Consider the following 16,047-nt stretch of genomic DNA (forward strand, 5'->3'; position numbering starts at 1 on the left):
TGATCAAGAGGTATATTATAAAAAGTACGAAGGCATGATATATACTCTTTGAAAGATGTTATGATTTATACTTGTATATAATAGAAATAAGTCAAATCATAACAACTTTTTAAGAATTTCATTAAAATTTTTGAAAATCGGTAGTGCAGACTAGACTTTTCCTTGCAGAAAAAAATGTGACAGCATTGAGGATCGAAGATCTTGACAGTTTGCGCATGAAAAGTAACAAAAAACAAACTTGACATATGCTGATAAGAACTTGTTGAACGGTTGTTTTTAGATATAAAGTTGTTTTATTTTCCTGTTTTGTTGCGCACGTTTTTCTCAAGACTATTAGTTTTAAGTGAATGTAAATAATCTGTTCCTTTATTCTGTGGGTGCTTTACAACTTGTTAATTTTATTTTAAATATGTCTTCCATATTCTTGAGAAATCATGGCGCGACAATGCTGAAGAATTGCTTATCGCATACGTTTAGAGTTCGTGTAATAGTACGTGTAAATAAAAACCCTGTGAAAATTAAGTTTAATTAATGTTAAAAATTATTTTTCTCTGAACAACTGGATTTAAAATTCGTTCAGTCAGTAATCTTTTCAATGGCAAATTTATTTCCAAATTGGCTACAATATTACATAACTCAGAATCATATATTTTCTACAAACATACTTATGTACATGTATATACGACCCATTTAAAAATTTGCCATTGTTACTAAAAATACTTTGTACCTTATTCAAAAATTCAGCAATATTCAATAGTTTTGTGGATACTTATTGCTTAAACTATTATTTTAAAAGATCGGATACGTTCTATAAATTTAATTTTAAATTTGGTTATTAATAATAATCTAAATATATGTTGGGTAAGCATGCCGGTGATCGGACACTACTCAGGTTTTACATTTAAACTAAGAAAACCGTTAAACCTGGGATGCTTAGAAAAAATTGAATCGAAGCAGCCATCGATTTATAACGGTATAACAAGCATTATATTTTGATAATTGCGTTGCCGACTTTATTAAATAAATTTTAGTTTGTGTACGTATCGCGAAGCAGGGATAATCTCTGTCGCAAAGTGTGATAAAGTTATTTTTTTTGCTAGTGACAGATATTTGCAAGTAAGAATTATAAATTATTGTGCGTAAAAGCATGTTAGTAAATGTTTAGTTTTGATCAAAAATTATCTAAAAAGAAATTGTGATAAAAATCTTGTTAAAAAACGAAATTTTATTGATAAATTAAACTGTCAGGTTAATGAATTTAAATTATGTTAAATATATTATATACGTTTTATTTTAATACTTAAACACTTTTTAAAATGAGTAATGAACAAAGTGGCACAACAAGTGGCTTTGAAGAAGGCGTTAGCAGACTTCCGAAATAATACGTTAAACCTCCGAAAAGCATCCAATATATATAGACTTCCACCATTCAAGATCGCTTCAACGGAAAAGTGTCTGAGTTTTCCCTCAGATGGGGTCCCCAATCACACTTGACAAAGGAAGAAGAAGACATCATTGTTTCCAGGATATTAAAATTGTGTAAATGTGGGATTCCTATTAAAACGATCAATCTTCAGAACACGATCAAGAAAATAACTTTTTGTTGTTGTTGTTGTAAGGTTCAGGTTGATTGTCATCGAAGTCAAACGGTAGGAGGGAGGGTAGGTAGGAGAAAACGTGCTGTTTTGACGAGGTCGGATCGTAGGTAGAGAGGTGTTAGAGAAGTGCGGTGCGGTTTGGTATGCAGTCCAAAAAATAATCAAAGACAGTTTTACAAAAACTCATTTTAAAGATGGAACGCCGGGAAAGAAGTGGTTTACGCTATTCTTAAAACGTAATAGATGTCCGGTTACTAGAAAAAGTGTCCGGTTACTGGAGAAATTCGCCTTATTTAAAAAACACAATTATAAAATTAGCTTTGTTTATAAAAACTGATATATTTGGCCGTCTTTAAAATAGTCCATCGTCCCGAATTGCTATCAAATGATCACATCATTGAATGTCTGTTATATACTGGTGTATAAAGCAGAAAATAAGCAACTTTCCATTCACTGGCACATTTACCCAATATACTTGAGTGGTTGTGTGTCCATTGTCCATTCATTACTTGCTTTTGGTTTATTGTTTAAGTTTAGGGCTTAATACTGGCATCAGTTTTTGATTGTTGTTGTTTAATTAATAATAAATTTGATATTTTTGAAAAGCCCGAGAGTGCAACTCTAATTCGCTGTTTGCACCTGTCTCCATGCATGGAAAAAATAGTGTCATTTAAGCTAAGTGATATCGGCGAAGGCATACGGGAAGTTACTGTAAAAGAATGGTAACTAAATTCATACTCATTACTTTATTTTTTAATTGCAATAACAATTACTTGCAGGTTTGTGAAAGTCGGCGACACCGTGGAGCAGTTCGATGACCTCTGCGAAGTGCAATCGGATAAGGCTTCTGTAACAATCACTAGTCGTTACGATGGCAAAATCGTGAAAATCCACCATCCAATTGATGATATTGCTTTGGTCGGCAAACCGCTATTGGATTTTGATGTTGAAGAAGATGATGCTGACAATTCCGACTCGGAGTCTGGCTCAGATTCAGAAGCGGAATCCAGCTCAAGCGGGCAAACAAGTAGCGGAAAAGTTGCAAGCGATCAGGATGTAGTTCGTAATATAACTCTTGCAACGCCGGCAGTGCGTCGCTTGGCTATGGAAAATAAAGTAGATCTCTCCAAAGTGCCGGCTACAGGAAAATTGGGACGGGTGCTAAAAGGTGATGTACTCGAGTACCTGGGACAAGTACCTGCTGGCACTAATATACCACATCCGACAATTGCGGCAAAATCAGAGTTATCATGTGCGCTAAAAGAAGCTCAAAAGTTCGCTCCATTTGCTGCTGATCGCATTGAACCACTGAAAGGTGTACGCAAAGCGATGATGAAATCCATGTCGGAATCTTTGGTATTTGTTTTGATTGAATCAGTATGGGATATAAGTCGTCTAACCAATTATAAAATTTCAGAAAATCCCACATTTTGCTTATAGCGATGAGGTAGACATGACCAAGCTCATTGATTTCCGTGATCAATTGAAGACAGTAGCTAGTGAACGTGGCATTCCAAAGCTCACATTCATGCCCTTCTGTATCAAAGCTGCGTCTATTGCACTTACCAAGTATCATATTTTGAATAGTTCACTCGATGTTGAAAAGGAATCAGTGATATACAAAGCTGCGCACAATGTCAGTGTTGCCATAGACACGCCACAGGGCTTGATAGTGCCAAATATTAAGAACTGTGAGGCTAAGAATATACTGGATATTGCCAAGGATTTGAATGAGCTGGTCGAAAGTGGTCGCAGAGGTGCATTAACCCCTCGAGACTTTGCTGATGGTACTTTTTCACTTTCCAACATTGGTGTGGTGAGTTGAAAATTGTGGTATAAGTAATTAAATATATAATTAATACATTTATATATATAGGTTGGTGGTACTTATACTCATCCCTGTATTATGGCACCACAAGTGGCCATCGGCGCTATGGGACGGACAAGGGTGAAATAAAATTAAATGTATACTTAAGCACAATCCGATAATTGATTTTTTATTTTTCATAAAGGCTGTGCCCCGTTTTAATGAAAATGACGAAATCGTTAAAGCTTATATCATGAATGTCAGTTGGTGTGCAGATCATCGTCTTATTGATGGCGTCACAATGGCTCAATTTTCTAACGTGTGGAAACAATATCTGGAGAACCCAGCGTTATTTTTGCTTAACTAAGTTTTATGAACTGTTGGGCAAGTCTAAGAATTTCTGTACGAGTCTAAGAACATCTTGTCCGATTTTAGAACTTCATAAAAAGTTGTGGAAGTGCAATTTCAACACGAAAGGCTGTTTGCTGCATTTATTTACATAATACGTTTTTTATTTTTTCAATTGTTTATCGCCGCAGCTTTGTACCATATACAGTGCATTTAACAGAGTTTTAAACTCAAAATTCAACGATACATTCTGTGGGTGCTTAAAATATTGTTTGAATATATTTTATATGAAACTGGTTTGTGTTTAAAGTAAATTATTGATTATAATTCTATTATAAGTAACTATGTACATATATGTGTATGTATGTACATATGTAAAATGTTTAATAAAGTGTACGTAAAATTTTAAAGAAAGCAAAAAACACTAAGTTTCACTTAACACCATTAGGCTGATAGGCTGTGGACTAATCCTGAAATATCCCTGCGAGAGAGCAATTTTAGGTCAGCACATTGGAAGGCTTCTTACTGTTCCATTCAGGGTACGGAAATATGCCGCTCCAAAAACCAAGAAATTCTTAACTTGTCAGAATACTGCGTCTCGAATCATTACAGGATGGCCAACTTCATACAGGCATTAAACGCCATTAATGTCCTAGGAGTCGAAGCACTCCCTATCGCTTACTGTGAATTCGAGTTGCCGCGTGAAACCAGAGTGACCGTCACGCAACTTCGTTCTGGATATTATAATTGATTAAACTCCTACCTCTCCAGAATAGTACTTGACATACTAAACATTTGTTCTGCTTGAAAAGAGTCCCCGGATGATATTAACCGTCTCTTTGTATGCTCCACCAAGCTCACTCTCTTAACACCCCTTTCCCTATCGTCCGACTCTGTTGAAACAACTCGTTTCTTGATATAATACCAAAGTTTGGTGACATTTCACCAGTTCGTTATTGATCTATAGCTGACGTTATTTCGTGCTTTGATGAAACATTGGTGGGAAAAACACCGTTGATGCAGGACAATGGTTATCAATAGAAAATCTGCATAATCAATAATCAAGTACACACTCCACCTTGTTCAGGAAGGTCAAAACAGACAGTAACAAGAGAAAATCTCGCAAAAACAAGTTATTACAAATTAAAAAGATCTGCGAGCTTGCATAAATAACTGATAAATTGAAGAAATTACCCAATGAACTAGTCCTCCACCCACCTTACTGGGCGCCTCAGCGACTATCTCTTTTTTTCTAGACTCTAAAAGTAAAATATTGTACACTCAAATTAGGAGATCAAGATGCAAAACACGCATATCTTGAAGCCTTCGAAGGTTCACACTATCAAACCGATATAAAAATGTTGGTGGACTGTTACAACAAATGCTCTACCAGGAGATTATTTCAAAGAATAAAGCCATATTTTTACATAAAAAGACTTTCCTTCATTGTTAGGCCCAATATTTTTCCGCCCAGTGGTGGATACACAGAGAGGTTTTTGGGTTTGAACCTATTCACCCACCCCCCTCGAAAGTAACTCACCGGGAATACATCAAGTGCATTTTCGATATTTCGACCGTAGATTCGTTTTCTCCACATTCTGACTTCAGAAATGACAAATGAACGATTGAAGATTTTCTCATACAATTTTTGGAGTTTTACGCAATTTTTCTTATCCAAATAATATCAGATAAATATGACTATTAGTTCATATTTTCATCAACATCTACTGTTAAAAAATTATCTTTCAAATAATAGTAATATGTAGAGATGTTAGGAGAAAGCTTCATAGGCGCCGCTCTCAAAATTGGATGATAGGCGTGGCACCGACCACATTTTGTGGAAAAACCCATTTCTCAAGATCTGACCGACCGGCTTCAACTAAATTCGGCAGGTAACATTATATTGACATTTCTATATTACAGTATGAAAATGGGTCAAATCGGACTACAACTACGTCTACTTCACATATACCACAATTTTAAATCCCATATGATTTTTTCACTTTCCAATATACAAATCAAGAAGAAATAAATATAACGGGATGAAATACACGAGTAGTGCTTTTGAAGTGTGCCATTTTATGACAAAAAATTGTCCAAATCGAAAAAATAGAAAGTGGGGTCCACATAAGTACCGAATATGTGGACCTCACTTTCTATTGAGAACTTTTTATCGAGTCAATCGGTCAATGTGTAATAGAAATTTGGAGAGAATCCTTTCCTAATAATAGTATGCCTGTATGTTGAAAATGGATTGAATAGGTTCAATAATTCACTTAGTCCCCATATACCTAATTCTCTAATAATAATGTATCTTTGGGTGAAAACTTGTCCCAGTCCCCATATGGGAGTTATATAACTAATGTCAAAATTATCAAACATCTAGTTGACTTTACTTCTTATGGATTGGTGATTGTATATGAGGTACCTTAATGAATGTAAGTTAATAAGATACAAATTTGATTGTAATCCATTCATGATTTTGTAGAATAATGAATGTTGAATTCTTTCGCAACATTTAATATAAAGTTTTCCCAACACCTAAAGGTATTTATCCGGCTTTGATATTTGCAAGTTGCATGAGTATAAAATGTTCGGTCCCGAACTTAGCCCTTCCTTACTTGTTAATAATAGCAAACAATAATTCTTGCACACTCTTTGCTTTTATTTTTTTCATTGGCTTTCAGAAAGAGTTTTTTTTTTATTTTTTTAAATTTATACTTATTAAAATGTTTACAAAATACGAATTTAATTCCAAATCTTAATGAACAATAATTTTTTGTTCATTTTTATCCTTGGTTTTTTATTTTTTACAAATAAAATTATAAATTTTGGATTCGGGAACAATTTCTCTCAAGCTCTCAAAGAGGCCGGTACTCTGCAACAATTTCTCCAAGAATTCACTACAATTATCACCGGGCCCCAGTTTTCTCTCTGGCGCTGGATATGCTGTAACGAACCCTAAGGGTTGGGTTGAAAATAACAGCAATTATGCATTTATAGTTGGGCGTGCTGTGTCCCATATTATGTCGGCATAAGCGCTCAGCAGAGTCAGTTATTCGAGCAAACGTGGATCGGCTTCGCACCAAGTTTACTCTAGTGGATAATGCGCATCCTTAGAGACGCCGTCCAGTGCGCACCGAATACGCTATTGGATCTTGGTTTGTGGGCTTACAAAGTACAACTTGTGCAAGAATTGAAGCCGTACGACCATCAAGAGCGTCGCACGTTCGGTGAATGAGCCCAAAACGAGATAAGAGAAAATTTTGTTCAGCGTTGAAACTCACTTTTGGTTGAATGGGTACCCAATAAACAAAATTTTTGTATTTGGAGTGATGATAATTCGCAAGCCATTGTTCAGACGCCGTTACTTCCTCAAAAAGTCTCTGTTTTCGTTTGCCCTATGGACGGAGGGAACCATTGGTACATATTTCTCTTACAGTCCATGGGGAACGCTGCCTGATCCGGAGGATGTTGATGGGGATTTCAAACAGACTGCGCAATTTGCCATACCGGCAACGAAACAATTAATAGATTGACATCTTGGAAGATAGAGTTATTGCTGGCCGAAATCATTTTTAAAACATAATTGCAAGCCCTTATCTTTATAATATAGTTAAATTTTGGGTCATAACAATTAACTAAATGTTTTTTTATTTCTTCTTGAAAACGACATATCTAACAAGACACCCTTTGGTAAAGTGATAGGAATAGAGGTTACGACAGTTTAGTTCCATTAATTTCTTTCGAGTGCCTTTGATAGAAGAATAGAGTAGTAGTGACGTCAATATTAAAAAATAAAAATAGAGGCATTGTTTACAATTACCATGTAAATATGACAGTTCAGTAAAGTTGTGACGTAGCGTGTCGTAATTTTTCTATGTGACCACCGCTGCTTAGAGAAATGTGTATGAAATATTATATTGTACAAATATTTTTTAGTAACTATTTTAAAAATTGGAGGTCTTATGCTAGCTAGTGGAAATTAACTTTACTTTTTAATTTTTCTATGTGACCACCGCTGCTTAGAGAAATGTGTATGAAGTATTATATTGTACAAATATTTTTTAGTAACTATTTTAAAAATTGGAGGTCTTATGCTAGCTAGTGGAAATTAACTTTACTTTTTAAATTTACCTGGAAACTTCTCATATTATATATTTAGACATCTCCAGTTATTTTTAAACTCTTTGTATGCGTTATTAGTTACTAGCTGTCACAATAACCGTTAGCATTAATTATTTACATATACTATAACGGTGCTGTCAATTGGAAAGCTCCAATGTTATCATAACACCATTACCGGCGTAATTGGCGTCTGCGCTGACACGTCAAATGCACGTGTTGTGCTCCAATCAGCCGTACAATGTTTGTAAACAAGTAATTGCCGTTGTTGAGCAATACCAAAACAAGTCCTGCGCAGACGACGCCAGGAGACGGCAACAAGTTGTTGGAAATTTTCCAATTCCAGGAATTTCGCAGAAACTCAACACAACCTTTGGAGCTTTCAACACAGTCTCAAGGCTTTATAAGCTACGAGCATTTTCGTGGACTTGAAATTTTATCAGTTGCTGTGCAGACCTGCAGTTGTAAAGACATCTAAACGGAAAAACCAAAGTGTGGAAAATTGTTTGTATATACACCAATACATACATATTTATATATACCAAAAATGCATAGTAGGTTAATGCTGAAGTTCAAAGAGACTGAAAAGTATATGTTGCAAGTAATTTAAAGGTCCTGAAAAGTAATAAAGCCTTGGAGGAAAAGTGTATAAATTCGTAGAGCAAAAATCTTAAAAAAGAGAAAATTACATATGTATGTGTTAAATTTTTCGAGTAATTAAAAGCATAGTCATAATTATGTCGTGTTTGTGAGTTTCCAAGTAAGTGAAAGTAGTTTTTCATAAAAAGAATTGTGGCAGAACGTTGAAAATGTTACGATATTGGCTTGAATTCTCTGTGGAACACGAAAACTCGCTTAAACATATAAAATCTAATAGGTAAGTGCCAATATATAAGATTTCAAAATATTTCCACAAACCACTAAGTAGATTAGAAAATTTTCACAAAATTTGTCTGCTGTTAAAGCGTAAAAAAGTTGGAGAAAATACGCCAAATGATAGTGAAAAAAATTTGTATGTATACTCAGGCAATTTCGTCGTCTGCTTTAACGATTTTTCCAATGACCTTGTTGCGTATCAACGCGCAACGCGCACATCGCACCGCACAGCGCCCAGCCGACATTGCGATATATCGACCAATATTCTAACCAAACGCTGGGCCATACGGATCCCATACGCATGTGTTCATAGGTACATATTTATATATTGCGTTTGTGTTTAACTTTCGCATATATAAGTATGTATGTGCGCAGAAATATTTTGTAACGGATTCATGGTGAAGTACGGAAAGACCGATATACCAAACATTTTAGGTCAAAGCTGATATTTTTCAATTGTGACAACACGAGCATTTTGTAAAGTTTGAATTTTATTTGCAAATTCTCAAATTTAGAATTGCGATTCATTTCTATATTCGCGGTGAAGTTTGAGTTTTTTTAATTGAGGAAAAATTATTATTAAATCAGCCGATAACACTCCTAAGAAGTTAAGTTATTACTCACATAGAGGGATAGATATTTTTTTTTCATGGAAAGCGTTGCTGATAAGAGTGGCGAACCGAGTATATTCAGCCATGTACGTTGAGATACCGATTAGATACAGATAAGCTGTTATTTGTCGGAATCGGCGATATCGGACCGCTATAGCATATAGCTGCCATACAACCTGAACAATCGGAATCAAGTGCTTGTATGGGAAAATTATTTATTTTATGAGATTCACGAAATTTGGATTATTTTCCAAAGCAATGGTACAGTAACCGAAAAAATTCTGCAGATCGGAACACTATAGCATATATGTAGTATATGTAGCTGCCTTATAAATAAACTTTCATTCTGATTAACAACAACAATGTTTTAATAGATATAATAAATGCGATCAATTATAATCAATTAATTATTATATAAACACAAATATGTAATTAATTAAGGATTCAGGAAATTTAATTTAATTATTATATGTTAATGTTTATTTAAATTAATAAAGAAATAATGTATATACATATATAATTAATTAATTATAATTTGCATTTATGTATATAATTAATTTATAGTTAAATAAAATTACAATAATTATATTGACTATTATGCAAATACTTTAATCTTTGAGTTAAATTATACAAATACAAATTTTACTTAGTTATTTATATATATAATTGATTTTGTATTTAATGTGCTTTTAAGGAGAGTAAGTTGAGAGCATAAATTAACAATCAATTTGGGTACCGGTTTTTTACTGCAAAACTTTTTGGCCAGAAACTGTTTTTCAGCAAGAGAAAATGCTACTAATTTTAATTTCTGAAAAAACAATGGAATCGCATATATTTTTGATGTTCCCAATCTCTATAAATAATAATTCGGCGAAATATTTTTTTCTATTTTTTCAACATTTCTAATTCAAAAATGTATATCTTTGAAACGAAAAAGAACACACCTCTGAAAATTTCAGAATTTCTTTAGATATGTTAGAGGTATAATATAAAAACTTTTAAGGCCAAAATTTTCCCGGGACGGGTACTTTTTACAATTTTGAAAAATTGAAAAATTTTTAATTTGGGTAATTTTCAAAATTTTTTTTCAAACATTTTTTTTTCTTATTCCTCTTAGTGTCCTCTATGAACGCACCAGCGTTTTTTTTCATAATATACAATAGCTTCTGAAATATTGAATAAATAAACTCATAAAATCGGAAAAACAGTGAAAATTTTAATTTTGAATAACTCTTAGGAAAAGTTTTTTTCTTTGGCAGAACTTCGTTCTATGATGAGACAAAACTTTCTGCCAAAATTCATCCAAATCGGTGGGGGTCGCGTCCAACTATTTGCCGATTTGACATGGAATGACCCATTTACTTTTAACTATAAAAAATAATTTTCACTTCCGACACTATTTTCTGGTTTTTACTGCCTTGAGAAAGCACATAACTCTTATTATATAAATGGGAGATTTTTTATTGAAATGGAATTACTTAGCGTTTTAAAAGTTAAACCGTTTGGGACCACGTAAGAATCTTCATTTTACATACTTGTATGTATGTAATTATTCAACCCGTTGAAAGAGCTCGAGCAAACGACTTGTGAATTAGAACTAGAAAGCCAACAAAGGATTTGAAAAATTGCCACAACAGCTTAATATAATTGTGTTCCATAAATTATGGATTAAACTAAAAGAATATTAAGTAATTTATTTTTGCTATATTTTTGTATATTAGGTCTATAACTATGTTTGTGCGTTTTGTATAAATTAGAACGTTGGTTTAAGAAAACAATGTGCAATAGTATTATTCAAAGCATTATCCATCTGAAGGTATACACTTTTTCCATCTTTCTGTCGATTTGTGGATTCCATCTCAAAAGAATTGCGCCAGCCTTGCGACCAAGAATGAATCAAACCAATTTTTAATACCCTGTACTGATGTCAACCGTATTCCAGCGAGAGCGTTCTGCCTCGAACGAACCAACTGGTATTAAGAAGGGGCAAGATCTGAGCTTTGAAGTGAGGCATAACTTCACAGCTGCTGTTTTCCCAATAAGTTTTGAACTGGTCTTGCAATATAAGGCCGAGCGTTGTTAAGATGTAAAATTATTTCCTCGTGTCCCGAATTGTGGGCTTTTTGCGGCAATCGTTCACTTCAATTTGATGAGTGGTTGTCGGTAGCTTTTTCCATTAATGCTTTCACTTGGTTTTAGAACCTTGTAATAAAATAGGTCCTTCTTATCCCATCAAATACAGAGCCACACCTTGGGGTCATGGATATTCCGTTTTGTTGTTGATTTGCCTGGTTCGACAGGTTTCACGTATGATTTGTTGTGTTTAGGGTTATCGTAATGGATACAATATTCATCATCAGACAGAGATCGATGCAAAAACGACTTTTTTTTTAGCGTTTAAGCAGCGTTTTTGACATGCAAAGTCATCTTTGAACGTCTCTCGGCTTTAATTCCTATGGCACCTTTAATCGTGCAAACCACTTTTGGTATATTCGCTTTGCTAGAGATTGTTCACCATAAACTTACACCTAAATATAATAGCTTTCAACGGAGGTTTTCTTCATATTAAAGTAATAAAGAAGAAGAACCCCCCGCAAAAACACTTTTTCAGGCACAAAGTTTGACATATGTATGTACATATTTGAATGAAAAAAAATTTATTGTTGTTTACGCTTCAAAGGAATGACATTCATTTCGCAAGGACTGTCTCTCCAACACATGTTCGAAATACTGGAACAATGGAATAATAATCAAGTTACGCCATCCCTTGGCGAACCGCACATATGTACATATATAGTTATAAATCCAATATACATACATATTTTTTGGAAACAACTCACTGTAAGGATCGCTCTGTATACGGTATATTTAACATATCTCTCTTAAGCGAAGATTTCTTTCAGATGAATTTTAATTTAATATTGATACGGAGCAGTTTGAGGATATCCACTAGCCCACAAATATACCTATACTCACACATGCACTGTCACATATGTAAATTTGTATGTATGTATACATAAGTGAAATGTAATAAATGAAGTAATTTGCATATTGCAATGACGTTGCGCATTGATTTTCCCCAACTGCTGATAAAGTGAAATTTCACTCCAGTGACGCAACACCCAAATGAGCAATAATTTAATGCAACAATAAGAATAACCAACAAATGTGTCAGAGAAAAACAATGGAAGTGAAGAAAAAGATAAATATGATACTCAGGGGACTGTGAAAATGCTAAAGAAATTGCAATTGCATTTTTTCAACGAATGCTGTGAGTCACATTGTCTCACCCACATACATTCATACATACATACATACATATACAGATGATTAGGGTTTTTCTATTGCACGTCGGTCGGTAGATTACTTACAAGTAGTAGAGAAATTTCCAAGTAGTATATTAAACGCCTTAGGGGTGCGCTTATATTAACTACTACCGAGTAACTTTTCAAGGTTAGGTTAGGCTACAGGTTGAGTAATGGCTGATGGCCCAAAGGAGGGTCACTTTTTGGTATTTAAAGTTATATATATGAATATGTACGAATATATCGACGAAACCAGTATAGCAGTATAGCGGTTGTATGTATAGCTAATGAAGTGGAAACCCATGAGATTTAAGGAGATAGTCAAGAGAGAACTTTTGAGAAGATTCTACTTCGCTATCTCTCAAACAATGTCGGTAAGGGGCATCAGGCAAAAGTAGCTGGGGTGAGATTTTCTTTGTGGAGCAATAAGCTTATTCGATCTGCTGCAATTCACCCCGAACAAAAATGTCTCCCAACCACGTAAATACTGGCGAATGTCAAATGGTCGCTGAACTTATGTGATGTCCTGTATTTAAATAGTAACTTGCAAGAGAAGAAGGTTCCATCTGTCCGAGTTCGGTAATATTAAAATCAACATAGAACTATTTCTATAAAAATTAAACACGTTATAACGTTATGAATTTAGGAATCGCTCTATTGTATGATTCTATTAAAACTGCTATCAAGATATCAACTATTGTTAGCGAAAAATACATGAGTAACCTAACTAATATTAAATATATATGTAAATATACATAAGATATATGTATAATCGATAGCATCAGAAAAGTTTTTGGTTTATTTGTATATCCCGAACAGGGTTTATAAGTTAGCTACGAAGTTTGTAACACCCAAAAGGAAACGTGGAAGACACTATAAAGTAAGTAGTAAATATAAATATACGAGTATATAATGATCAGCGTGATGAGCTGAGTCGATTTAGCCATATCCGTTTGACTTACCGTCTGTATATACGCGAACTAGTTCCTTAGTTTTTGAGATATCGATCCCACGTTCTTTTCTCCTTAAGAAGCTGCTTATTTGTCGGAACCGCCGATATCAGACAGCTTTAGCATATAGCTCACATTCAAACTGACCGAACAAACTCATTTTTATTTGACAAATTATCTTCACCAAATTTGGCAATGATGGATTCAAGCCATCGCTATAATTTCCAAAGATATTGTTCAGATCGGACCACTATAGCAGATAGCTGCAATTCAAACTGAGGAATCAAACATTACTGTATGAAAAGCTTTTTTAATTGACCACTCCTTTTAACCACTTCTTGCTAAACAAAAACACCTGTGGAGGGTATTATAGCTACGATGCAACCGAAGTTAACGTTTTTTCTTGATTTGTTCTAACATAAACCCATATCACAACCAGATAAAGCTCAGACTAAACCGAATTTTTCGTAAGATAGCTTAAACAGTCGTTAGTAATAACAAATTAAAGCCACATCGACTATCGAAAGTGTCATCAAGAGTTCTTTAGTACTAACTCAAACCAAAATATATTATTATTAAATACTTGAGTTGGCTTAACTACCTCACTGGTGGCTATAAATAAAACAAAAGTTTTATCGATAGGTCTTTAGCTCTTATTCAATTCAATATTCTTAATTTGATTCCATCGAAACTGCTCGTTTCTTGGATCTACAGCTATAAATTTTAGTTATAGTTATATTATAGTTTTACAAAAACAAAACATAGAAAACTTGCCGCATATCTAAACTATGAAATTTCTCATATAAAAAGTTTTATTTTACATTAGCTAAACTCAGTCACTATGACGTAGATATCTGACAACGTAACGCACATAAAAAGTTCGTCACCGACTGACGACACCCACTCGAAAAGTAGTTTATTCGCTTATTGTTTTGACTCAAACGCTCAATTTTGCATTGAACAGCGCACAAAATGAATCGAATAGCTGTAGTTGGGTGCAGGAAGTGGGTAGCGACAATTAGTCACCGAGTTGGTCTAATATGCGAAGACAACCCCTGCAATTGGCACATGGTAACATACGAAACAAATTCATCTACTTTTGTACTAAGCTACGATATGAGCACTTCTCGCCCACAAGAATGGCATGGTAGTGGTAGTTGAGTTTTGTAGACATTTAGGGACTCCCACGTATGTATAGAATTCATTCATGCAAAAATATTTATGTAAATTTGTGTACAAATGCATACATATGTATATTTATATACACGCAGCCGATTAGGTTTGCATAGTAACCTAGGCACATTATATATACTTACATATGTATGCAAGCATTGACATTTGCCTTAATATACATGGAACCACGTTAGTTTTTACATATGCACTTAAATGTACGTTTATATACCTACATATAACTACATACAAGTATGTACTCATATGCGCATGGAATATTTTTATCACTTTCTTCTGGTAACATGCAATGTTTGCCCTTCAATGGGTAATTAATGAACGGCCACCCTTTCAGCCATGCTGTGATACTGTGACATACATACACATACAAATTTACGCACGCAAAGGAATATAAATTGTGATATATATCGATGTTTATTGGCTCAATTGGTTTATTACTGGAAAAATTAGCATTTCAAACACTTTGCCAGACCATTAATTCCACGCACTGCAGGTTATTTAATAAAAATGTAGGAGAGTATTTCACTCAAATTTAAATTATCTTCACATCAAGATATTTAAAAAAATTATAAAAAACTCTGCCATCTCGTGAAATGTTGTATGCGCTAATAGTATAAAAAATTTCTAAGTGTTTTACACTATTTAAATACTCAATAATGCTTTTTTTTTAATTATTCTGCTCATAAATAAAATATGGGCGAAGTATACGTTTTCTGGAGGTCTGTACACTATGTCACTGTGTCGGCGATAAATTTCTCCCTCAGGGCGTGGGACAGCAGTTCATATTCTAATTCGACCGTTTGGTCTTATCCGGGTAGTCAGTGTAGACTTTGTAAATGCTATAAAACTGTATCCATCACCTTTTCGGCCGATAGAACTGCTGGATATTTGACTCCTTCAGAGCAGGTTTGCCGGATAAAGTTCGCTGTTTTGACTGTTCCTTGGTCTCTGTATCAGTGGTTGCGCTTGTTGGCCAAAGTCGTCTCATTTAACATTCAAGTACATGTGTTAGTTTATTTGTCATCCTCTTACAAATCGTTTACGATATACAGTCATGTATGTAGGTCAGCCAACAGAATTGTGTTGGGTGAATTTATGTTTATTAATACGATATATCTAATTTTCTGCGATTCATTAAACCTTCTAGAGGAGCCAATAGAACAGAAAAATAAACCACAGGATACCTTTGTTTTTGCCTTAACACATATGTGTATTTGTTTTTAACATTACTATATAGGA

General features: G+C 34.2%; 2 protein-coding genes across 9 annotated transcripts in view; both read left to right on the forward strand.

Annotated features, from left to right (window-relative positions):
• The first annotated feature begins 235 nt into the window (after positions 1-235).
• On the forward strand, positions 236-4,024 carry Dbct (Dihydrolipoamide branched chain transacylase E2). The gene is made up of 6 exons (XM_014229860.3): positions 236-490; positions 2,205-2,320; positions 2,378-2,954; positions 3,016-3,414; positions 3,475-3,546; positions 3,611-4,024. Exons 1-6 carry the CDS (start codon positions 410-412, stop codon positions 3,770-3,772), a joined length of 1,407 nt encoding a protein of 468 aa, XP_014085335.2. The 5' UTR covers positions 236-409; the 3' UTR covers positions 3,773-4,024.
• Positions 4,025-8,034: 4,010 nt separating this feature from the next.
• Rab3-GEF (Rab3 GDP-GTP exchange factor) overlaps positions 8,035-16,047 on the forward strand; it is a 74,006-nt gene continuing 65,993 nt past the window's right edge. For 4 of the 8 annotated variants that reach the window (XM_070110827.1, XM_036371212.2, XM_070110828.1 and 1 more), the window contains exon 1: positions 8,036-8,755. The gene's annotated coding sequence lies outside the window, so the exon portion shown is untranslated. Of the gene's footprint in view, positions 8,756-16,047 lie in introns of all 8 variants that reach the window. The other 4 variants (XM_070110829.1, XM_070110831.1, XM_070110830.1 and 1 more) reach the window with 3 other exon arrangements.

The sequence above is a fragment of the Bactrocera oleae genome, chromosome 5 (assembly GCF_042242935.1).
Source record: "Bactrocera oleae isolate idBacOlea1 chromosome 5, idBacOlea1, whole genome shotgun sequence".
Lineage (NCBI taxonomy): Eukaryota > Metazoa > Arthropoda > Insecta > Diptera > Tephritidae > Bactrocera > Bactrocera oleae.